This window comes from Megachile rotundata, chromosome 13 (genome assembly GCF_050947335.1).
Source record: "Megachile rotundata isolate GNS110a chromosome 13, iyMegRotu1, whole genome shotgun sequence".
NCBI classification, from domain to species: domain Eukaryota; kingdom Metazoa; phylum Arthropoda; class Insecta; order Hymenoptera; family Megachilidae; genus Megachile; species Megachile rotundata.
In genome coordinates this window covers 7,301,783-7,327,905 of record NC_134995.1, presented here as the reverse complement: position 1 = coordinate 7,327,905, position 26,123 = coordinate 7,301,783, and the positions used below count along the sequence as shown (strand labels likewise).

The following is a 26,123-nucleotide window of genomic DNA, read 5'->3' as shown; positions in this document are numbered from 1 at the left end:
AGAAATTTCATATAAGTGTACACGGAGAAGATGAAACGACGTATAATATCAATAAAGTGTGAAAATGACCCGCGTTTAATATCACGTGTGCGTCACGCTTAATTAAGTCCCGTGTACCGTAAACTAATACACTGTAAAATCGCGCGGACATGGCGTTACGAGCGAAGCAATTATTAAAGTACTCTCTGTTCTAAATCAACCGCTCGGTCATCTTGCCTCGATGATGATTTTATCGCGAATTAAGGACGGTGTGAATACTAAAATAAACTTTGTATTCATCAGTGAAGCGTAATCGCAATCGTAATTACAATCATGGATGAAATTTCCTCTTTTAAAATGGGATGTAACTTTTATTTTTGAAAAGTATATTATTTGCAAATTTCGAAACTTTTAATATACAACTAATTAGTTATTTTATATTCTTTATTTTAATGTAGCTAATATTATTTTGGTAATATTTCTTTTGTTATATAACAAATTTATTTTCTTTTTATATTTTTAGGTGTTTATGAAACATTGATTTTTGAAACATTAAAAATTTTAAATAAACTTGATGATATAAGTATAATAAAATAGTACTTATGATACGTCATTTTAAAGCTTGAAGTCTAGTAAAAATAACTGTATAAAAATCTAGTCAGTGTTTTTAATACAAAATGGCTGCTGAATAGTTATAGCAGACAATGACTGATTTCAAGACACCAATAATCTTATTTAATTTCATGACATAAAAGTATTATAAAATAGTACTTATGATACGTCATTTTAAAGCTTGAGATCTAATAAACATAACTGCACAAAAAACTCGTTAATGTTTTTAATACAAAATGGCTGCTGAATAGTTATAGCAAACAATGACTGCTTTCAAGACACCAATAATCTTGTTAAATTTCATGACATAAAAGTATTATAAAATAGTACTTATGACACGTCAATTTAAAGCTTGAAGTCTAACAAAAATGACTGAATAAACAATTCATAAATATTTTTAATACGAATTCACTGACTGTCAGAAAATCTTACTGACTCTACAAAAACGAATGTGGTTATTTAATAGTCAACAAGCGAGAAATGTTAAAAAGATATTTATATCATTACTTTTAACACATATTAAGCTTTAAATTTATATATAATAAAAATTACTTTTGTGTAAGTTTTATGTCATCAAATCGTGTTAGACTATAAAGAGTCTAAGAAAGGCAATTGTTTGCTTTATCTCACAGGCAGCTATTTTGTATTTAAAAAATTAATAAACAGTTTACGTAGCAATTTTCCTTGAACTTTAAGCTTTACATTGATGTATCATAAGTAATATTTTATGATAATTTTATGTCATAAAAATATATCAGACTTTAAAGATCTTGAAATCGATCGCCATTTGCTGTAACTACCAACCAGCCATTTTTTACTCTAAATATTAATAAATAGCTTATGTACTACTGCTTAGTGAACTCTAAGCTTGAAATTGATATATTATAAGTTAGTATTTTGCAATAATTTTATGTCATTAAATTATATTAGATTTTGAAGGTCTTGAAATTGCTCGCCATTTGCTTTAACTGCCAACCAGCCATTTTGTATTCAAAATTTTAATAAAATAACTTATACAGAAATTTTCGTTGAACTCCAAGCTTTAATTTGATATATCATAAGCTACTATTTTATAATAATTTCATGTCATAAAATTGTATCAGACTTCAACAACCCTGAAATCGATCGCCATTTCCCATAACTCCCAAACAGCCATTCTGTATTCAAAATAATAATAAACAGCTCACAAGCAATTTTCCTCAAACTCCAAGCTTTAATTTGATACACCATAAACACTATTTCGAGAAACTTTTATGTCACCAATTAACGTCCCTTCCAATAAATCGAAATCATTGTTCTCTATAACTGGCAAGCGGCCATTTTGTACAGCAAGCGCTACCAAAGCTAAGTGATATTTTCTGTCACACTAAGCTCCGAACTGATATTCACAAGTACCGTTTTATGGTACTCATGTCACCAAATTGTGTCTCACTTTCTATTTTCGTGATGTGACATTTCAAATGCATAAAGTTGATACAATGTTGAAGATAATGAACATTGAAGCGTATCGCTATAACGAAATACATGTTAATGGCAGAAACTGGACACCCGACTATATATATTTGTCAATATTTTAATAGAGACACCGGATGATTAAGCATGACTGTGCAGTACAAAGCGTGAAACTTTGAAACACGAGATTAGGGGGCGGTGACGAATATTTTCGACAAATAACTGTCACTGAACGATTATCAAAAACAGTGATTCACGATGAAAGCGTGGTCAGTCACACTAACTAAACTTTCTGTAACGACTTGTTGTGTGGAACGAGAAATTGGTGGAATCGTGAACAAACAAATAAAATTTTTATGAATAGATTGCTCTATTTATTTATTATTTCTTCTATATATTCATTTATTTACAGGATATTGAATTTTTGTGGAATTTGCAATGGACAATTTGAGCTAATTCATTATGTAAATGTAGTCTGCTTCATGTACAATAAACTCGTATTTTGTAACATAACAATTTCATCTCGCATGTTATGATATAATAATAATTTGAATGCATATGTTATATGATAATAATTTAAACTCGTATGTTACAATACAATAATAATTAAATTTTGTATGTTGCAATATAATAATAATCAAAACTCGTATGTTATACTAATTTTTCTTTTATGAGGCAGTAATTACATCCACAGAAATAATATTTTCAAACCTCATTTTTGTTTGTAAAAATCAAATGAGAAATTTAAATAATAAAATTGTTAATCAGTATATTTAATGTATTATAAAAAATAAAATTTTATTAATAGATACATTTAATTTAAAACAAATTTAATTATATATAATTTCAATTTTTAATTCTAATTTAATTAAAAATTTAGCATCTCTTTTACAAAAAATACTAACATTTAAAATTCACCTTTTTCGATAAATAAACCAAGGTATACCTTCCTCAAATTTTTTGGTAAATAAAGAAATATAATAATATTAATTAAAAGTGTATTAATTACCTCTTCGCGGAACCTCTTGACGATTTCTCCTTTCTTCCCAATGATACTACCGACCTCCTGTAACACAAATAACAGAATACACGTTATTATAATACAAAGATACCATAAGTTTCAGTAGGGAGAAACGTAATAGAAACCGTAAACCTTTGAATAGGCTTGATTATGCTTATGAGTTACTATGCTACGTGGAACTGGTCGTAAATATCAGCCGCTTTAAAGCCACCTAGTGCACTCGCTCTAATGCAGCTTTTCGATAAATTAGTGGATTTACAACAGTTTGGCCTAGTGATAAATTTTCACGTATATCGGAACATAATGATACTGCCTTATTTTCTCGATATTCGAACGCGAGTGGTGCAACGTCCTCGATTTTCGGAGATTCGGATATTTTCGGGTTTACAATTTTGGGAGTTTGCAATTTTTGTATTTGGCAATTTTGGGATTTTTGATATTCAAGATTTGGGATTATAAGATTTGGAAATTGGTTCACTTTGGAACAATGGAATTTTCAAATTTTTTAGTTTCAAAGGAATTTTTGAATATATTCAACCATATGTGTGACATATATAACATATGTGATATGTAAAAAGTATGTAACATGAGTATCATATATGTCAAGTGTAACATATGTACTTTGTGTAATATTCATGTATGACATTTATGACAATGTGTAACATATGCAACATGTATGATATGTATAACAATATATAACATATGTAACATACATAGCATGTGTAACATGTATAACAATGTATAACATGCAACATACATAGCATGTGTGACATGTATAACAATGCATAACATATGCAACATACATAGCATGTGTGACATGTATAACAATATATAACATATGCAACATACATAGCATGTGTGGCATGTATAACATATATCACGTGTGGCATATGCAGCATACATAACATATGTAATATACATATAACACCTACAACATGTATACCATGTAAAATATGTGTAGTAAGTATGACATGTATAACATGTGTAACATATGTAACATATACGACACGTATAACACACGTATCACACATAACATGTATAACATACATAACGCATATAACATGTCTAACATATACAACATCTACAATATACCATGCAGAACATGTGTAGCAAGATGTACAACACGTATAACATACGTAACTTGTGGCACACGTGTACCACGTATAACAAGTGTAACATATGAACCTGCGTACACGCCTAAATAAATCCGTAATAAAGAAATATTTATTCCTAACCGAAATGTCAAACAAAATGGCGAGGGTGAGTGCAAATCAGTGTCCCGAAATAGGCGGAAAAACGTCTAAATCCGTTTAGCCGTCGAAAGATCCAGCCGCGCAGGAAGAACGTTTGGATTTGTTCGACGTTTGTCGCATCTGAAAATGAAGAATTTAGCACGATACGGCGTCGTCTGTGTCGTGAAACGAGATGCCTGGCATCTCGGTCGATGTAGGCAGCCACCATCTAAGTTTAGAGGAGCACACGAGTGGCATACCTGCTCGCCCAGAAGCCTCGAGCGGTGACATTATCGTAGGGTCAGAACGTGTCAAGGAAGATACGAGATCTGGCTGGCTGGACATCGAGTACCAGCACACACGACTAATTATAGGTACGAGTGGAGAGAATGTCTCGTCGAGAAAACGTCCACTCTGTTGTGACCGTGCTCGAAACTGCCTCGAGACTTTGTTTCGCGATGATGGATCGCTGAAAATCAACGCTGACACTGTTACACCCTGATGAACGCGAGGAATCTTACTTCCAATTCGGAGACGTTCAACGTTTGAATAGATGCATTTTAGATTACTGATTCAAACGGTGAATTTGGTGAAATATGAGAGATATGAGATATTAACACTCGAAGGTGCAAATTTTGGTAGAAACTCTAAACCTTGCTAGCTGAAAAGACAGTCAATTGGATAAATTAGTGAAAGAGTGAATTGACGCTGCATAAAATCAGTAATTATTCATTTATGCAGTAAGAAGTAATTAAAGAAATTGATAGTCGGTAAAAGTATATCGTATTTTGTTAAAAATATATTTAAAAGTAATTTTATAATAATACAAGTGTTCAGGATGTCAATTTTTACAAAAGTTGTAAAAATTCAAAGTTATGAAACTTTTAGAATTCTAAAAATTTTAAAAATCAAGAATCCAAAAGGTTTATTAAATTTTCGAAATTCCCAAATGTTTAAAATTACAGAATTCTAAAAATCTAATTTTCAAATCCTGAAATTCCAACAATGAAAATTTCCCAAGTTCCAAAGTACCAAATGCCAAAATCCTCCAAATTCTAAAGTCACAAAAATGAAAATTCTTCAAATCCTAAAGTCCCAAAAATACAAATTCCCCAAATTCTAAAATCTGCAAATCCTAAACTTCCAAAAATAAAAATTCTCTAAATTTTAAAGTACCAAAAGTCAAAATCCCCCTAATCCTAAAATCCCAAAAATAAAAAATCCCCAAATTCTAAAATTCCAAAAGCTAATATCTCCCAAATCCTAAAGTTCCAAAAACCAAAATTCCCCAAGTCCTAAAATTCCAAATATTAAAATCCCCCAAATCCTAAAGTTCCAAAAATGAAAATTTCCCAAATCTGAAAGTTCCAAAAATGAAAATTCCCTAAATTCTAAAACCCCCAAATCCTAAAATTCCAAATGCTAAAATCCCCCAAATCCTAAAGTTCCAAAAATAAAAATTCTCCAAATCCAAAAGTCCCAAATACCAAAATTCCCCACATCCTAAAGTCCCAAAAACGAAAATTCCCCAAATCCCCAAATCCTAATTATCAATGTCCCAAAACCCAAAATCTCAAAAAGATTTGTCTCAAACTCCCAAAAACCCAAGCCTCAAAAATTCAAAAACACTCCATCTTCAAATCCCAAAAACCTCCCAAAATCTAAAAAAAAAAATGCGAAATTCTCAAATACCAAATCTTGAAAGATTCCAATATTAAAGTCTCAAAATATACCTAACCTTTATCAAGTATAAAATACTTTCTCTCAAAATTTGGATCGCAATTAAACTCGGCTTCCAAGTAGGAATCGCTAATAATTTCGATTAATTTTAAATAGCTCTCGAAGGCTGAAGTAATACCGTGAGCTCTTTTGCAACGAGTTCTAGGAACAAGTGAATTTTAGACTTTGGACTTATGGCAAGAGAGTTGGAGGGTGTTAGCGAAAATGGACCGTCTCTAGTCAGAGGCGCGCAGCCCGCGTCCCATAAGATACACATTTTATCCCACCCTCTCTCGTAACTTCTGACGAGCAAATTACCCTTAAAACCGTCCTAAGAGAAAGTTCATAGAATCCGTGGATCCGATAGCGTGCATATGCAAAAGATGAACTTACTCGGTGTATAAACTGTTGAATCAACAGTGAATCAAGTTGGCGGCCGGCCAAATGCAACGCGCTGGATCCGAGTCCAAAAAGTCAAATTTAAGGCCGATAGTTACACTTGCTATTTCATACCATTAGCGTAATATTAATAATACTTTCGAACCCATCGCGGAATATCGATTTAAATACACGGTGCTCGTGTGTTTCGCAACTATTATATTTTTAGTGTTACGTACCTAGACCTAGAAATAGAGGTGCTGCTATCGATTATCGATATCTGATCGGTAGTTAATAATATATCGAGAGTATCGTTAAGATTTATTGGAACGAGTGAGGTGGACGTTAATGCGCTAATTTATTATTCTGTCTCGAGTGCAAATTTAACCTAACTTATACTAGTTTTCTGATGTCTAACCTATGTTAGGTACGAATAGACTTAAATAATTAAATACTTCAAGGTGATTAAAAGTTACTGAAGTTAAATTTAATGTGGGATTTTATTTTTATTTATTTATTCTTGAACCTAACCTAAATTAGCTTAATTATGTTAAAATTAGATTAGGTTAGGTTTGATTAAAATTATGTTAGGCTAAGTTAGAAACAAATTAGGTTACATTATATTAGAATACGTTAGGTTTAATCAAAACTTGATTAGGTTAGGTTAGACTACAATTAGCTTACATTTGACCAGGTTAGGTTCAATTTAAATTTGTTTGAATTAGAGTTAGATTAAATAAGCCATGGTTAGGTGAAGGTTAGGTTACGTTAAGACTATCAATTGAGAGTTATGTTAGGTTAGAATTATTATTTTAGTGTTAGGTTAAATTATCAGTTTAAGGTTAGGTTAAATTGCAACAATTGATTTGAAGTTAGGTTAGATTAGATTTATTAGTTTAGGGTTAGGTAAAATTAGGACAATTAATTTCAGGTTAGGTTAGATTAGAGCTATTAGTTTAGGGTTAGGTTAAATTACGGCACTTAATTTCAGGTTAGATTACATTAGGGTTAGGTTCAATTTAGACAATTAATTTTAAGTTAGATCAAATTAGGACTATTAATTTGAAGTTAGGTTAAATTAAGACGATTAATTTCAGGTTAGGTTAGATTAAGAATTTAGAGGTAGGTTAAATTAAGACAATTAATTTTAGGTTAGATTAGGACTATTAGTTTAAAGCCAGGTTACTATAAGCCAAATGATTTTAATCTCTATATGTAATGCATAATTTTGTCATTAAAAAATGTTAACAAAGTTAAAGCGAATTATCGATACTTCACCTTATTATATATTTCTATATTTTCTGACAACGTTTATTCAATGTAGCTTTTGTTATCAAAAATGTTATTAAGAATTAATTATTTAGAGGGTATAAAATATCTTATATAAAATGCCTTACAGGAATATGGTACACATCATATAAAAATATCTTACAGGACACATTCTACACAAAATATTTGATGAAAATTATTTTAAGAAAAATGTTACAAGAAACATCTCATATAAAACGTGCAGAATCTTACGTAAAATACGTTGCATATCTCATAAAAATGATCTTAAACGAAACATATTTCATAGAAATATCTTCTAAAAAATATCTCGCAGAAAACATCTGAAAGCAGCTATCTGACACCGTATCATTTCCGTCGGCAAAATGCAAGTTACATTTTACACGCCGTGGGTATCTCCCCGAGGCGATAAAGAGCAGAATTTTTGCAGAGTAAATATTTAACGAAATCGCATTTTACGGAGTGCGGGTGGCACTCGAGCTATTAGGCCGATCTTGCAAGCGACTTGTATATTTAATTGGCCACTTTGCATCGCCTTCTTTGTGCGACGAAGGCGTCGTCTCAAAGGACCCGAAAGGAGCTCGTTTATAACTCATTTTCGCGGCAGCTCACGAAATCGCTTTCTCGGATCGACGCGAACAGCCGCCGCACTTTTCGATGCTTTCTTTGCGTTCTATGACGCACGCGGTTTCTCCCGAAAAGAGACTACGGTGAGAAAGCGGGGTTTCGGTAAATCTGAAGGCGCCAACCACCGTAAATCATCGCGAACCCTCCCGACGCGTCGGCCGGGAGAGCTGGACAACCGCGTCACCGTCGACGAATCTCCTTGGAGGCAAATATAGCTGGAACAAGAAGACATCGAAAAGGGAACCGGTACCTGGCCAACGGCCAATTACATGCGACGTTAACGAACCGCTGCGAACCCTTCTCTATGACTATCGGCTCACATTGTGTGATAGTTTGGTGTATTTTCTGTACTTTTCACATTTTGACTGCCACATCATATACATATGGAGATGGTTAATCTATCATACGAATCTATCATCTATATTTTTAAGAATTTGTCCGCTAACCTAATTGGAAATATTTGTATCAACTATTTGATACTAACTATTTGGTAGTTCAGTGTATTCTTTGTACTTTTTACATTTTAACTGGCACATCAAGATGTGACATTAAAAAAATATTAAGATAATTCTAGGAAGATTCTAGAATAATTTAGAAAAATTCAGAGTTTGCAAAAGATCCTAGGGATATTATAGATGTATTAAGATAATTCTAGGGAGATTTTAGAACAATTTTGAATATTTCAGAATTTGGAAAAAATCCTAGGAATATTATAGAGGTGCTAAGATGATCCTAGGGAGATTTTAAAACAATTTTGAATATTTCAGAATTTTCAAAGAATCCTAGGAATATTCTAGAGGTGCTAAGATGATCTTAGGGAGATTTTAAAACAATTTTGAATATTTGAGAATTTGTAAATAATCCTAGGGATATTAAAAAAAATATTAAAATACTTCTAGGAAGATTCTAGAATAATTTTGAAAAATTCAGAGTTTGCAAAAGATCCTAGGGACATTATAGAGATATTAAGATTGTTAAGAGCCTAGGGATATTAAAGAGATATTAAGCTGGTTAAGATCCTAGGGATATTATAGAAATATTAAGATTGTTAAGAGCCTAGGGATATTAAAGAAATATTAAGATTGTAAAATCCTAGGGATATTAAAGAGATATTAAGCTGGTTAAGATCCTAGGGATATTATAGAAATATTAAGATTGTTAAGAGCCTAGGGATATTAAAGAAATATTAAGATTGTAAAATCCTAGGGATATTAAAGAGATTAAGCTTGTTAAGATCCTAGGAATATTAAATAGATTCTGGAAATCTTCTAGGGTAATTAAATGCAAGTAGACTCCTAATAAATTCTATGTAGATCTTAACTCCACTCTAAGGAAATTTTAAGGTTATTACCAATTTTGTTTTTCTCCTGAAATGTTATAAAATTACAAAGTGTAAAATTTGTCAATTTCAAAAATGAAAAAATTGAGAATATAGAATCTTAAAAATTTTCAAACTTAACTAGAATTTAAGAATAGTCAAACTTGCAAACAGAAACTAAGAATAGAAAAAAGTCGTCATAAAAAATTCCTAAATTGAATAATTCGCTAAGTGTAATCTTATCACACACGTACGAAAATTTGTTCACATATTCCACGTCAACAAAGAAGCAACGTGAAAAGCACAGTAACTCATAAGAGAGTGTTAGGTAATAAATTAAAGCGTACCCTGTAATAAATTAAACCGTAATACTACGCCAGGCGATATTTTCTTTGAAACACGACGAGGCATCTCGTGCACGAATCAGCGGCTTCGATACATCAGAAACAGCATCGTCTTCAAGTTATTAGAAAAGAGAAGACTATTGGCCGCAAGCCCTGGCAGCGTTCCAGTTTCTCCTTTTGCTGGAGAATCTTGAAAAAGAATCGCGAAAAGCCTAGCCCTTTTCAGACACAAACGTATCTCCTTCTTTTGCGAACAACGTCTTTTCTTCTGTGTTGCCTTGGTTGACCGTTACATAGGTATACATACATGTGGAAGTACGTATCTCTTCCACGTGGATCGACACGACTGTTTACAAAGGATACCGATAGCGCCGGCTGTTTGAAAAAGACCGGAAAACACGAAAACGACGAATACTTTGCGCGAAGATAAGATGACGTGTTGGATTCGAGCCAGATATTTATGTCGATGCCATTGCCTATAGCGAGGGGAAACCACGACCGTGACATTGCACGGGGAATGGGGAAAAATTAACGGAATTTCCGGTGTGGCTGTCGAATTTTCTCTATTTATGGTAGAACTTATATGAACTTCGTTTGTGATAACTTTGGATCAAAGATTAACTTGTTCACACTTCACAACCCTTAATTTCTATTACCTATCATTTTTTTGGTGGAATTTTCTGAATTTATGCTAAAAGTTATATGAAGATATTTTTTTTTAATAATTTTGAACTAAAAATTAACCTTTTACAACCTATCATTTTTATTACCTACCATTTCTAGATTGAATTTTTTTAATTTATGGTAGAATTTATGTGAACGTATTTTTTAACAATTTTGGACCAGAGATTGACCTGCTAACCCTTTACAACCCTTGACTTCTATTACCCACCATTTCCCTGTCAAATTTTCTGAATTTAGGGTGGAATTTATTTTAAGATATTTTTTTTAATAACATTGCAACAGAGATTAACCTGTTAACCCTTTACAAACCTTAATTTCTATTACCTACCATTTCTCTGTCGTATTTTCTCAATTTATGGTAAAATTTATATGAACATATTTTTTTAATAACTTAGGGCCAGAGATTAATCTATAAATCCTAATTTGTATTACCTACCAACTCCTTCATTTACAAAATCACACATTTACCAAATTTACAAAATTGATTAAAAAAGGGGTTGTCGATAAAATATATTACAACAGTGTGGAGTATGTAAGAAATGCATTTTTCATTTATTATAAATAGTAAATAAATTTATATATTATAGTAATTTAGATATTTTTGAGTTCGAACATTTGTACCTTATTCCTGAGATTCTAAGATGATTCTAGAAGATTTTAAAATGATTCAAGGGAAATCCTAGGGATATCCTACAGAATTTAGAAATTCAATTATTTGTAAATTTGGAAGGTGGAAAAATTAGAATTTAGAAATTTGAAAATATGGGAATTGAAAAGTTGAAATTTGGAAATTGGAAAAGGTGGAATTTAGAATTTTGAAAATTTGCAAATTAAAAAGACTGAACTTTAAAAATTTAGGCATTGAAAAAATTGAAATTTGAAAATTTAGAAACTGAAAGAGCTGAAATTTGAAAATTTGGAAACTGAAAAAATTGAAATTTGTAGATTTGGGTACTGAAGAAATAAAAGTGTGAAAATTTGGGAATTGAAGAAATTGAAATTAAAAAATGTGAGAAATGAAAAAATTGGAAATTGGAAATGTGGGAATTGAAAATTTAGAAATCGAAGAAATTGCAATTTGAAAGTTTGGGAACTGAAAATTTAGAAATCGAAGAAATTGCAATTTGAAAGTTTGGGAATTGAAAAAAATTAGTATTCGAAAATTTGAGAATTGAAAACTTAAAAATTACAATTTTTAGAATTTATAAAAACTCTCTCTTTCAAAACCTCGAAAACGCAGACATTACAAGATTTCTCAATTTAATAATTCCCTCCAATTTCCATACCCAAAACCAAACCCCAAAATTTCAATATTTCAAACTCCACAATACACAAATTAAAGGACACAAAATCAAACTATTCCTCCAAAACTCCAAAATATAAAAACGCATATAAAAACCATGCGTATGAAATATAAAAAGCAATAAACTCAAAAATTCAGTGCCACATACATACGTATTGCAATAGAGTGCGATCGATAGAACATAGCGTATTCGTCACGGTTGTTCAACGATCTCTTTTCGGGGACGACAATTTCGTGGTGTTGCAAAACGGTCCGTTTGGGAGAGGCTCGTAAGCGAGTAAACGGATACGTGATGCAGGCTCTTCCACGCGAAATAAATACGTCTGGCCGCGTTTTTGGCCGAAGAGAAGCATTATGTCTGCAGGGAGAATATGCACGACGAGCTCGTAGGATAAGCTGGACACTGGCCAGGAACTCAGGCCAATCGGTTGCCTTTCAATGTGAATTATCATGATTCCATTATCCTTTTGATGCTACGCGGACACGTTTAATCCAAACCCTTACCGAAAACTTACATCAATTATGCAGAAATTAAGATATCCTATAGAACAGAAATTACCTTCATACAAACTAATTTTTAGTAAAATTCAGAATAATATTTCTTTTATGAATTTCTTCTTCGTAAAATTTTAATTAAAATTTGAATACAAACTTTTATTTCCTTAACAATTTTTTTTATTTATTTTAAATTTAAATTATTTTTTTGTGTTTATTTGAATTAATTAAAATTCTATCACGGAATTTTAATTGAAAATTGAATAAATACAAATTTGAAAAATATGAGCCTATCAATTATTTTTTTTATATTTAGACTTCCTTTTCTCAAAGAATTCTAATTGAAATTTAAATAAAAGTACATAGAAATTTAAGTAAAAAAAATATATATATACAATATTTAAAAAATTAACAATTTATTGAATATTTAATTTAACACTCTAACAATGAAAAATATTTGAAAATTGACATATTAACTCCTTACAGATAACCATATTTTTTATACACAAATTATTTTACCGTTCTAAATTATTTAAATTTATAAAATTGCGAAAATCCAAAATTCCCAAAATTATTGTCATACATGTATTATAAAATTGAATAAAATATTTAATGAATGAAATTAAAATAAAAAGCTGAATTAAATAGCCCACAAAAGGTACACATCTGGCAAGTCACTATAGTTATTTATTTATAGCATGTACAGCTGTCCGTTAACAGAGGGTACTTGTTCACGAAATAGCAGCCAAAAGAGGAAGAAAGACGAACGAAAAAGCATGTAGGCATTTTGTAGAGGGGTGGATCATCGTCGAAAGGGAAGATAAAGGAAAACAAAATCCGAGCAGAGAAGTTGGTGCACCCTCCTCGTCGCGTGATGAAGTATTCGAGCAGAGAGGGGTGCGAGAGAAAAGAGCGAAGCAGCATTTAGCTCCGTAGTCACAGCTCGCGAAAGAGGAATAAAGAGAAGAAAAAGAAAAAACAGAGGCGAGTAGAAAGAATGACAGAGGTATACAGGGAAGCCCCATCGACGACAACGTAGTCGTAGTCGACGCCATCGAGGCATAAAAACGGGGGTGTAACGAGATTTGTCATCAAAGTACAGTCCACAAAAAGGATATTTGCTTTTAGAGGAAATGTTGTGAACGGAAGTGCTGTAGTTTTAATAGGTTCTTTTTTAATAATCTATTTTAGTCAAGTTTATTCTATTTTCATAATCAATTATTAATAAGTTCTATTTCATTCTAGTTTGAGGATGTAGAAATGCAGGAATTTAGAAATAGGGGAAGTTGAGAATTTGGGAATTTAGAGATTTGGGGATGCAAGGATTTGGAGGTTTAGAGATTTGAGGACGTAGGGATTTGGGAGTTTAGAGATTTGGGAGTCTAGAGAGATTTGGGGGTGTTGGAATTTTGGGATGTAAGAATTTGGGGGTCTTGAGTTTTGGGGATGAAGGAATTTGGGGGTTTTGAGATTTGGAGACGTGGGGATTTGGGAATCTAGAGAGATTTGGAAGTGTTGGAATTTGGGAATGTAAGAATTTTGGGGTGTGGAAATTTGGGGATGCAAGAATTTAGGGGTCTTGAGTTTCAGGGGTTCAGGAATTTGGGGGTTTTGAAATTTGAGGATGTAGAGATTTGGGTTGTAGGGATTTGAAGATATAGAGATTTGGTTTGTAGGGATTTGAAGATGTAGATTTGAGAATGTGTGAATTTGGGGTTGTAGGAATTTGGGAATCTACAGATTTGTAGATGAAAGGATTCCAAAATGTAAAAATGGTGGATCTAGAGATTTGAAAATATAGAAATTTATGAATTCAGCAATTTGAGTGTATAAAGATTTGGGAATACAAATATTTGAAAATTTTGAAACGAAAACAGTTTCTTTCTTCTTCCATCAATAGACCTAGTACAGGCAAAGCAAGAAACCCAAAAATTCTACCTACTAAAAAGACTAGCTATACTAGCATCACTCACCAGCACAATACAGACACCCCCTTCAGACATCCTATCCTTACAAAAATACTACTCTTATAAAAATAATTTCACTAACAAATACATCTTTCATTAAATTTTCCATAAGTCGACTTATTAGTATCCGTAATATATTTATTAAATTTATGAAAGGGACTGTACTTCGAGAGAGAGAGATGCACGAAGAAGCCGCGAGGGCTGTAGTAGGTTGCAACTAGGAGAAAGCATAAAGAAAGGGGCAGGTCGAGCGAGAGGGAAACCCTCCAAGAGGGTGGCAGCCCCTCTTTCGAGGGTGCACACCGATAGGATAAAGGGAGTCGAACCATCCCTGGAAAAAAGAGCCCTACGGAACGGAGCATCATTCAGATATGCAGAAACGTGCAATAATTTCCGTGCTGCACTTCAGCACGATCCGATGTCGGTGTATTGTTTGTATGTGTGTAGAACCCTAGGGTGTGTTGCACCCCTGTGTGCATCCAGAGGGGCTCGATTGTACGTGGGGGTTGTTAAAATTGTGTGAGTGGAGGGTTGTGTGTGTGGTTGTTAGCGTTGGATGGGTGGTGCAGATTTTTCGTAGAATTTCAATGCCATCGAAATATTCCTAACTGGAGTATCGGATTCTTCCGTTTTTCCTGCGTTTTGTATCTCTTGGGTAAGATGGATTTGGTGAGAATCCTATTCGGTCTTTGGTATCCAATTATATTGTAAATCGGATGAGGAATTGACGAGGTATTTTATTCTTTAGCTGTCCTTTTGTCTGTGAAATATTATTTTTACAGTAACATTTTTTATTGTTCATGTAATTAAAAGATTGTCGATTTTTAAAATGATAGATTTACTGGCGAAATAAAATATTTCTACTCTAGAAATAAAATGGCTACTCTGCCACTTTGTGTAGTTTATTTTCCTTTTTTGCTTTTTTATTTTTACCACTTTAATGTTTTATTCTTTAACTGTTCTATCGATGTATTATTCAAAAAACGATATTAATAAATCTATTTTTATTCTTCTTTCTTATCAATTTTAATTTCAGAAACAATGAAAGAACAAGATGTTCGAAAACAAGCTTTCATATCAATTTTCTACAGATTCTATTATTTTTAATGTAAAAATTTACTTTAATTTAAGATTAATTTCAGAAGTATACATATTAGATCAATTCAAAAAATAAAAGCGATATTAAATTTTCGTTTACATTTCAGTACACGTGACGCTAAAATTAAAATGATATTTCCTGATCGTATCAAAGCGCAGATAAACAGTACACTCCATCATAATTTTGTGTACTTTCCCCGAAAGTGCTATTTAACGGCGAGATCCAACAAAACACATTTTACCAAGAAGTCTGAAACACCGTTCTGGAAACGATCCCAAAGTTCTATCAAACATCTTCGCTCAATGATGTGAAGCCCGATTGTGAGCGTCTCGGTCCGAAACTAATACAATGTCCGACTGCAAAAAGATGTTCGAACAGGGCTGTTCGCCGTCTGCCTGCTACGATTAATTGCTAAGACGGCGGGCATTAATTGCTCGTGCAACGAGCACGAGTGTGGACCATGCGACAATTAATTACGGATCTGGGCGAACCCGTTCGAAGACGCACGTACAGAAACCGTCAGCTTCTAACCGCTGAACTTCGACATCCTAATGGATCGTAATAGATCGTGAAATCGGCGAAATACCGTCCTCGCTTGTCCTGCCCATGTTCGACCATCAACCAGGGGAACGTCGTTTGCCAACGTTCCCGTAACGCGGTTACGAAATAGCAGCGCACCTTTTAACGATGCATTGTGATTTATTCATCGGCGAAAAAATAGAAATGGAAGATCGCCGAATCGGCGAGCGAAAGGAAGTTCACATTCTTGGCAGACGATCAAACCTCGACGGACGGTTGAGAGTTTTTTGGTATATTTGAGTTGGGATTTCTTTTTGTTAACTTTGGATAACTGGGAACGTTGACTTGGAAAGCCGGATGTGGTTGTAAGAGGATCAGTATTGATTGAGACGGTGGAAACAGTGACATAAGAGGTGTCAAATGTTAACGTGACAAGTTTGATATGTTAACGTGATAGGCTTGATGTGTTAACGTGACAAGCTTGATATGTTAACGTGACAGGCTTGATATGGTAACGCGACAAGTTTGACATGTTGACGTGACAAGCTTGATGTGTTAGCGTGGCAAATTTGATCTGTTAACGTGACAAATTTGATCTGTTAACGTGACAAACTTGATCTGTTAACGTGACAAACTTGATCTGTTAACGTGACAAACTTGATCTGTTAACGTGACAAACTTGATCTGTTAACGTGACAAACTTGATCTGTTAATGTGACAAACTCGACCTGTTAACTTAACAAACTTGATATGCTAACGTAACAAGCTTGATATGTTAACGTGACAAGCTTGATATATTAACACAACAAGCTTGATATGTTAACGTGACAAGTTTAATGTGTTAACATGACAAGTTTCGAATGCTAATGCAATAGGGTTGAAGTGTTAACGTAAGAGGGTTGAAATGTTAACGTAAGAGGGATGAAATGTTAACATGAGGAGATTGAAATGTTAATGTCAACAGTTCGAAACGTTAGCTTAAGGAATACAAAAATGCAACTGAAACCTTTTTCAACGTTAACTTAAGAAACTTGAAATGTTAACTCCAAAAATATGAAACAATTAACTTTGAAATTCAGAGAGTTAGCACAAGAAATTTCCTAACGTTAACACAAAAAATTTGAGTAGTTAACTCAATAAATTTGAAAAGTTAGCGTAGGTAGTTCAACGCGTCAGCTTAGAAAATTTTGACAGTTAACTTAAAAATTTGTTAACGTTAACTTTTTAAGTTCGAGACGATATCCTCCCAAAATATGAAAAGTTAACCTAAAAAAGTACGAAAGTTAACTTAAAGTTAACGTTAACTCTGTAAGCTTCGAACGTTAACCCAAAAAATATGAACAGTTAATAAACTAAAGAAAAATAAACATTCACAAGTTCAAAACATACACATGACTGTTCACACAACAATTACCCCAAGATATCGAAACAGTTAACTCACGAATTCCCAAATGTTAACCCAAAATGTTTGGAACAGTTAACTTAACAAGTCACCGACCTTAAACTTCGAATAATTAAGAACGACATTGTGTTCCGATTCCACCACTTGATTCAAGACTAACGCGTTCCGACGTTTGTTGCACAATTCATTATAAGGTCAATCCAACGCTGATTAAAAAGCAAAACAGAACACGCACATATGTTTCACCCAGTTACTCGTCTAATCGTCACAGTTACACACTCGTTATGAAACTAGCAGTGGTAAATTGATTTAAAACAATGTTGCAGTATTCAATTGCGCTGTGATAGTCTGTGCATTGCAAAATCAAGATCTTTGAAATGGTAACTCGATAAGTTCGAAGCATTACTAAGCGTTCATTTAAGCTCAAAACGACAGTTTCATAAATTCGAGGAGTTCACTCTTAAGCTCAAATACAGATTTTATAACTTTAAGAAGCTTAAAGTATGTAGTAAGAAGATCGAAATTTGTGAAACTGGAAAAGCGTTCATTTAAGAACTTTGTTGCGTTAACTTAGGAAACTTGAATAGCAACTACTTCATCAAATTTGAAAGTTAACTTAAGCAATTAACTTAATGGTGTTAACTTAATAAATTTGAACAGCATTCACTTCAAATACGTGTAAAGTTAATTTAACAGAGTTAACTTGAACTTGAAGACTGCTAACTTAAGAAGTTCAAACAGTGTTAACTTAACAAATTTGTCGCGTTAACTTAATAAATTTGAATAAGGTTAATTTCATAAATTTGAGTAGCATTCACTTGAATGATGGGAAGAATTAACCTAAGCAACTTAAACAGCGTTAACTTAAGGGAAACCGAACAATGTTAACTTGAGAAAAATTAACAGGGTTAACTTAAGAAATCTCAAGAATATTAAACAGCATTAACTTAAGCAATTCGTAGTGTTAACTTAAAAAATTTGATCACGTTAACTTAACAAATCTAAAACGTTAACTTTACCCAAATTTCCCTATTTAACTTAAGAAACTTCAGCAGCATTAATTTCAACGTTAACCCGTTAACTCAAGAAATTTCAAGAATTAACTGAACTAATATAAGAAGTATTAACTTAAAAAAAATGTGATCAGTTAACAACACCAGTTAACAAATCCAAACCGTTAACATTCAACCCAAATTAAAAAGTAAGACAGTTGAGAGCAACAGCCAGAAGTTCCTGAATTACAAACGCGGTTTCGAAATAAGAATTTTAGAAGTCGAAAGTTCAAATCGTTAACTCAACAAGTTCAGCATGAACTCCAGTTACCTCGGAAAACCATCTCATCGTTTCGTATTTTTTTATTACACCAGGCGGATATCACTGGACCGCCACGTATCCATGACCCGAGTCAATAATAAATCGGTTTGCGCGCGTGTGCCAAGAAGGCACCGCCTCTCCGCTTCGCGATTTTATTTGATCCCCGTGGCGAGTGTGTTCTATCAAGAGAACCTCTCTCGTGTTTTCCTGCTTCCCGACCACCATGGGCACCGCCTGGTCAAACTCTTCGATTTTTCAACTTGTAGACTATTTCATACTTGCGACTTTTGTATGTATGGAATTTCATATCTGCAAAGTTCTGGTATGATTCAAATTTCAAATACTTCAAATTTTATTTCGAATATCGGCAAATTTGTTGTTTATAAATTTAGAATGATTGTTTTTTAAGATCTCTGTATTTCGAATTGTTATACTGGTACATTTTGTAATTTTAAATTTAGAAATTGATAGATTTGACCATTTTTTATTACTAAGTTGTAGATTTTTAAATTACTGAATTAAGCAATTGACAAATAAGAAATTTTGTAATTTTGAAATTTCTGAATTTTCAAATATTCCCTAGAATTTTATTATTTCCAAATTTGTACATAAAATGTTCAGATGGTCAAATTTAGGAATTACAAAATTACAAATTCTTCGATTCGCAATTTCCAAATTTTTAAATTAAAAAGTCACTAAAAATTACAAAATTCCTAAATATAAAAATCCCCAACTTGCTAAATTCCATATTTCCTAATTAAAAAAGTTTCACTTCAATAATTTGCAAATTTCAAAATACCCTAGTCAAAAATTCCCCAAACCCCAAAATATAGAAATCCCTAAATCCTTAAATTCCAAAGCCAAAAAATTCCTAAGTTTCCAAGTAAAAAAATCCCCAAATTCTCCACATCCGAAATTTTAAAATATATAAATTCCTAAATTTCTAACTTTCCAAGTCAGAAAGTCACTAAATCCCTAAATTCCTAAGTCAAGAAATCCCCCACATCCGAAATTTCCAAATTCCTAAATTTGCAAGTAAAAAACCCCAAAATCCCTAAATTCCCAAGTTAAAAAATTCTCAAATCCCTAGATTCCCAAGTCAAGCAATCCCCAAATCCCCCATATCCAAAATTTCCAAATTCCAAAATATAAAAATCCCCAAACTCCTAAATGTCCAAGTAAAAAATTCCCAAATCCCAAATTCCCAAATAAAAAAAATCTCCCCATTCTCCACTAAAAAAAAACCTAAATGTCCCTTTAAAATTTCCAAACTCAGAAGCCTAAAAATCTCCAAATTTCCAAATCTAAAACTCCCTAACTCACAAATCCCCAAATTTCCTACTCGCGAAATTCAAAAACCACCCTTCCCCGTCTACCGCGATCGCGTAGCGGAAACAACCCCTCGCGATTTCTTCCTATTCAATCCTCTCGCAACCGATATTCGTCTCTCGAGCCGGCGTACTTTAGTCTGCAATATTATCCGCGGGAACAAGAGGGATGAACATGACGAAAGGATTCGCATTTACACGGGACCGGTCGCATTTATTGCGGCCGAAAGCATCACGAACCGGATAGAGGAACATTCGAGGAGGGTCCGCAATTTTCAGCTGTTCGAGCTGCTCCTACCTGAGCCACTGGAAACGATTTAGGATTTCAAGGGATTTTTTCAGGGCTTCTGGAAATATTGAGCTACTTCACGGAGTTTAGTTTGTCAAGTGGTGGATGATTGAGTTGTACTTTTTAAATTGGTAGCAAGTCTCGCGGGAACTTTCGAACGATTATGGGGCTTAGAGGAAAAGTTTGTCCGCGGGAAAATTAATTTAAGCGGCCGTTTTTTAGAAATGTGCGACAAGCAAACCAAAAATTCATTTTTTTTAAATATTGTATGCTTATAATGTATTTTGTTGTGTATACTTATAATGTATTTTATTCTGTGTTTATTGTGTATTTTATTGTATATTCTATATTTATTTATTTTTAAATAATCTACGTATATGGCATATACTTATATACTTGGTTAATCTACATATATTGCATATACTTATATACTTGGTTAATCTACATATATTGCATATATTTATATATTTGAACTATCTACATATATAGCATATATTTGCATGTTTAATTAATCTACATATACGGCATATATTTGCATCTCAAATTAATCTAAATATATTGCATATATTCATATGTTTGAACAATTTACATATGTAGCATATATTTGCATGTTTAATTAATCTACATATAAGGCATATATTTATATATCTAGTTAATCTACATATATTGCATATATTTATATATTTAAACAATTTACATATATAGCATATATTTGCACGTTTAACTGATCTACATATATGGCATATATTTGCATCTCAGGTTAATCTACATATATTGCACCTATTCATATATTTAAACAATCTATATATATGGCATATATTCATATGTTTAAACAATTTACATATATGGCATATATTTATATCTCTGGTTAATCCACATATATTGCATATATTCATACGTTTAAACAATCTACATATATAGCATAAATTTGCTTGTTTAAATAATCTACATATATGGCATATATGTACATGTTCAGTTACTCTACATATACAGAATATATTGACACGTGAAATATATCCACATATATTTTTCTCAGTCACAATAAAAAGTATCAATTTTTCTTGAAAGATGTAACAGCGGTTATAAAACGACTATATTGTTCATAATGTTATTTTCACCGGTTCATTAAAGCGACGGTAACGCTTGCGCACAGAACGCTTCGATTTATCGTCGAGCATTGGGGAATTGAAATATGCGCGATATATCTAGCGTGAAGAGATAAAGTGCGATTTGTTCGAATACTTTCAAATATATCTCTTGCGGAGAACGAAAGGGTTAACGAGGGTCGACTTCCGGGTGAAAAACGAGCAACAACGCGAGAGAGTGACGAAAGGACGTGGCTCGTAAATACGCCACGATAACTGTCAAAAAGAGAACAGAGTGTAAAATGTCCGGAGGAGAATCGGGATCGACGAACAACGCCGCTCGAATTTACAGCTGGCTACGCGAGCCAAGACGAGACGATCCTATCCTCGTATTCCGGGCCTTCGACAATTACGATTTTTATTTTCAGTCGGCCACAGAGAAGTCCGGTATTTTCGGCGGACTTGGATTACCGGCCAAAAATAACGCCAACCGTATATATACCAACACTTTCGAATCATTGTAATTACCGTCTCGCTATCTGTCGTTGCGATCGATGATTCATTAGGGCAATGAAACATTTGAACGGTTGTTACGATACTTCGGACAACTCGGACATTTCGAATAGTTGGAGTTCGACTCGTGATTTCTTATGTAAGGAGTAGGAATGTTCACGGGATAATGAAAGGACTGACGTGCATGATATACGGTGCAAGAATTATAGCGTTAGAATACTAATTTTGATTCTCATTTTATCTCTATTTTTGAACACAGAGAGAAATGAAGGGTTCTGAAGTCTTGTTATATGGCCGTCGGGAATGTGATAATTTGAATTCTGATTTTTAACTTAGAGAACTGCAATAGCCATCTGTGAACAATATGAAAACTAATAAATTTTCTAATTTTTAAAGTTGCTATACTGGAATTTGTAAAATTTATATTATTAACCCTTAGAATTTGTAAATTTGAAATTTCTCAACTTTCTATGTTGGTAATTATAATTTTTAATCTCCAGAAACTGTAATGTGAAATTTTTTAATTTTTAAAGTTGAAAAATTGTAATTTTTAGTATTGAGAATTTTTAATGTGAAATTTCTAATTTTAAAAATATTTAAATATAAAAAAGTGTGAACTCTACACATAAGAAACTATATCTTAAATAAAAATGTGAACATAAATAATGCTATAATAAAATGAGTCTATTTTAATATTAAGTCTTATTAAAGTATTTAGAAAATTTGATAACCTAAATATTTCACAAAACGAAAGGAGAATATTTTAGAGTCCTAGAACGATTTTTTAGGCGGTCTAGGATTCCTTACGAGACCTACGCAAATCCGCAGTTCGCGGTATGCAAATATGCAACGCAGACATCGCTCAAGCACTTGACTCGAGCTGGAATTCAAGCTGGAGATCCGAGTTACGTAGTAATAATTAAATAAATTTTGTCAGAAGCCCTTTGCTGCATTACGGAAGTGCAGAGTTTGAAGGATAAATCGTTTTAATGAAAATCTGACGTGGACTGTGCTGTTAACTAATGCAAACTTTGCTGTCAGAAGTGTAATTTTCGAAAATTCCTAAGCGTCAAGATCTTGATTCATCTTGTAATCCAATTCGCTTAATCTACTTTGTAATTTATTAACTAACGAGACTGGAACACTATTTTGACGTTTAGCTGGGTCAATCTTGAGTTATCAAACTGTAGATAAATGCACGTGATAAAAGTAGTATGATATAAATGGTACGATAAAAGAAACGCGTAAATAAATGTGTACTATGAAATAATATCGATATTCATGTTAAAATAGATGTACATATATGAATGTGGTTAATGAAGTTGTAGAATGTCAAAGGCTGATAATAATAATATATTAAGATGTATATAAATATGTGTAATAAAATACTATGCTACACATCAACATGTGTAAAATATATAAATATATAACAAAATTGTAAAATGTACAGAAACATGTTTTTGAAAGATAATAATAAGTACACGCATGTACATATATGAAGTTGATTAATGAAGTAGTAGAATGTCAAAGGTGTATAGTACAATATTAAGATGTATATAAGTGTGTGTAATAAAATACTACGCTAAACATCAACATATGTAGAACATATAAATATATAACAAAATTGTAAAATGTACAGAAACATGTTTTTAAAAAATAATGAGTATATAAATATACATAATAAAATAAAATAAGATATATATATGAATATGAATAACAAAATAGTAAAAAATATATAAATGTTTGTAACAAAATTATAAAATGTACAGAAACATGTTTTTAAAAAATAAATATACATAATAAAATAAAATAAGATGTATATATGAATATAAATAACAAAATAGTAAAAAATATATGAATACATGTAAAAAAATATTAACATGTACATAAAATAAAATATTAAAATATGAGTACGAAGAAAATTTTTAAATGTAAAAAATGTATACGTAATAAAATAAAAATACATATAAAATTGTATTATAAGAATGGTGTAAATGTGAGAAAACGTAGAAATACGAAGTGAAAAGAATCGAAACTTCAAGATGAATGCAACAAAACTGCTTTGGAAAATAGTTTTCAAAGCAATGTTATCAGTTGAACACTTCACTGATTCGGTTCTAACAAAAGACTGCTTATCTAAGCCTTGAAATACACATTCCTCTATTTTCTTTTTTTTTTTTTTTGAAGTGCGATATCTTCTATATGATATTCGAATTTTTAACTTATTTAGAATTTTTAATTTCATACTTTTAAATTTTTATCTTGAAAATTACAGAAAATTAAATTTCAAGATTAACTAAGTTTAACACTTAATTTGAAAATTTTGATCAGACTGAATTTGCAAATTTTTATTAGACTAAATTTGAAATTTTTGATCAGACTAAATTTGCAAATTTTTACCAGATTAAATTTGAAATTTTTAATCAGACTAAATTTGAAATTTTTACCAGAGTGAATTTGCAAATTTTTATCAGACTAAATTTGAAATTTTTGATCAGACTAAATTTGAAAATTTTTCCCAGACTAAATTTGAAAATTTTTACCAGATTAAATTTGAAATTTTTACCTAAACATTTGAAAGCTTACAAATCTCATCTTAAAAATGAAGCAAAATACAGCATGAAAATTTCAGAAAAATTGAATTTAAAAATTTAGAAAATTTAACCTTGAAAATGCAACTTGAATTAAAAATTTCAAACCCGAAAAAAAATTGGTAAAATTCAAGTTTTGAGAAAAATATAATTAACAGATGTTAAATTGAAAAAACCTATTATTGTAAATGTAATTATAAAGATTATATCAGAATTCAATTTTAACTGCAAACACGATCCAAGATTAACAAATCTTTGCACAACATTGTGCAACGCAATCCTCCGCATTATCTTTAAAACTCTAATGTATAAATAAAATAATTTCGTGTAACAATACTAGTTTCCTTTCCCAAATAACCATCAGTCTTCCAATTTTAGATTAATGGAGTAACGAATGATTTTAGGACCCCACTATTTTTCGTATTTTGATTGGAATTTATTGTAAGCATCTATAAAGAGAATGCTAGTTATGTAACTAACAGGATGGAGTGAAAAAACTAGGGTAACCATCAATTGGTAACGATGGGTTTAATGTCTTGTAGGCGTTATACGGAACAGCATGTACACAAATTAAATACGTGAACTATGTGCGTTTGATAGAGTGGCAGCAATTAAAGAGGAGGTTGTTGTGAATTTTCATCAAATTATGAAATTCAATTCCACGCTTCTCGCAATCCCATCGAAAGTTTAACAGAACAAGCATATTGAACGACCTTTCGATTAAACTGCATTATAATTAACTCTGATAAGAGGATTAAATTAATATTAAAACGTATGATATGTTCGTGAAACAATCGACATCGCAAAGTAAATTAACAAATCCTCAAACACAATTTTGGAATTTATAATACCGTTTAATTAACTTCTATTAAACAAATTTCCGTCTTTGATATTCATAATTTCACGTCAAAGCTTGTAAAATGCATAATACTTATAAAAAATTCTCCTGCGAAATATAAAATGTACTTTATCAAACTTTTATCGAATAAAGTTCAACCTCCGTAATTCAATTTTACCTTACTAATTTAAAAATTTTAATTTTTCATAAAAGACATTTACAAAGGAATTCTGAAGTTTCTATTATCCAATTTGTAAAGTTTCAAATCCCTAGTGATTATTTAAAAATGAAACTTGATACAGGAAAATGTTTTATGCGACTTAGCCGAAGATATTAATTATTTCAAACTGATAAGACTATGCAATGAGTAATGATATAGCACGTGACAATCCTACGTGTGGCGATATAGCGCGAGATAATTCAACGCAGAGAGATATAACGCGTTATAATTTCCAGAAGGTGAAATAATGCATGGCGATATAGCACGATGTAATTTTACACGTGGCGATATAGCGTGCGACAAGACTACACGTGGCAATATAGCGCGCAACAAGTCTACGCGTGGCAATATAGCGTGCGACAAGACTACGCGTGGCAATATAGCGCGCAACAAGTCTACGCGTGGCAATATAGCGTGTGGTAACTCCACACGTGGCGACATAACGCGAGTTAATTCCACGCGTGGCGATATAACGCGTGGTAACTCCACACGTGGCGATATAACGCG

General features: G+C 32.2%; 1 protein-coding gene across 11 annotated transcripts in view; it reads right to left on the bottom strand.

Annotated features, from left to right (window-relative positions):
* The window catches only part of mub (poly(rC)-binding protein mub), a 187,129-nt gene that overhangs the window by 55,535 nt on the left and 105,471 nt on the right, over nucleotides 1–26,123 (bottom strand). For all 11 annotated transcript variants that reach the window (XM_076539094.1, XM_076539093.1, XM_076539095.1 and 8 more), the window contains one exon: nucleotides 3,053–3,109. In XM_076539094.1, coding sequence (XP_076395209.1) covers nucleotides 3,053–3,109 — 57 coding nt within the window. The remainder of the gene's footprint in view (nucleotides 1–3,052; nucleotides 3,110–26,123) is intronic.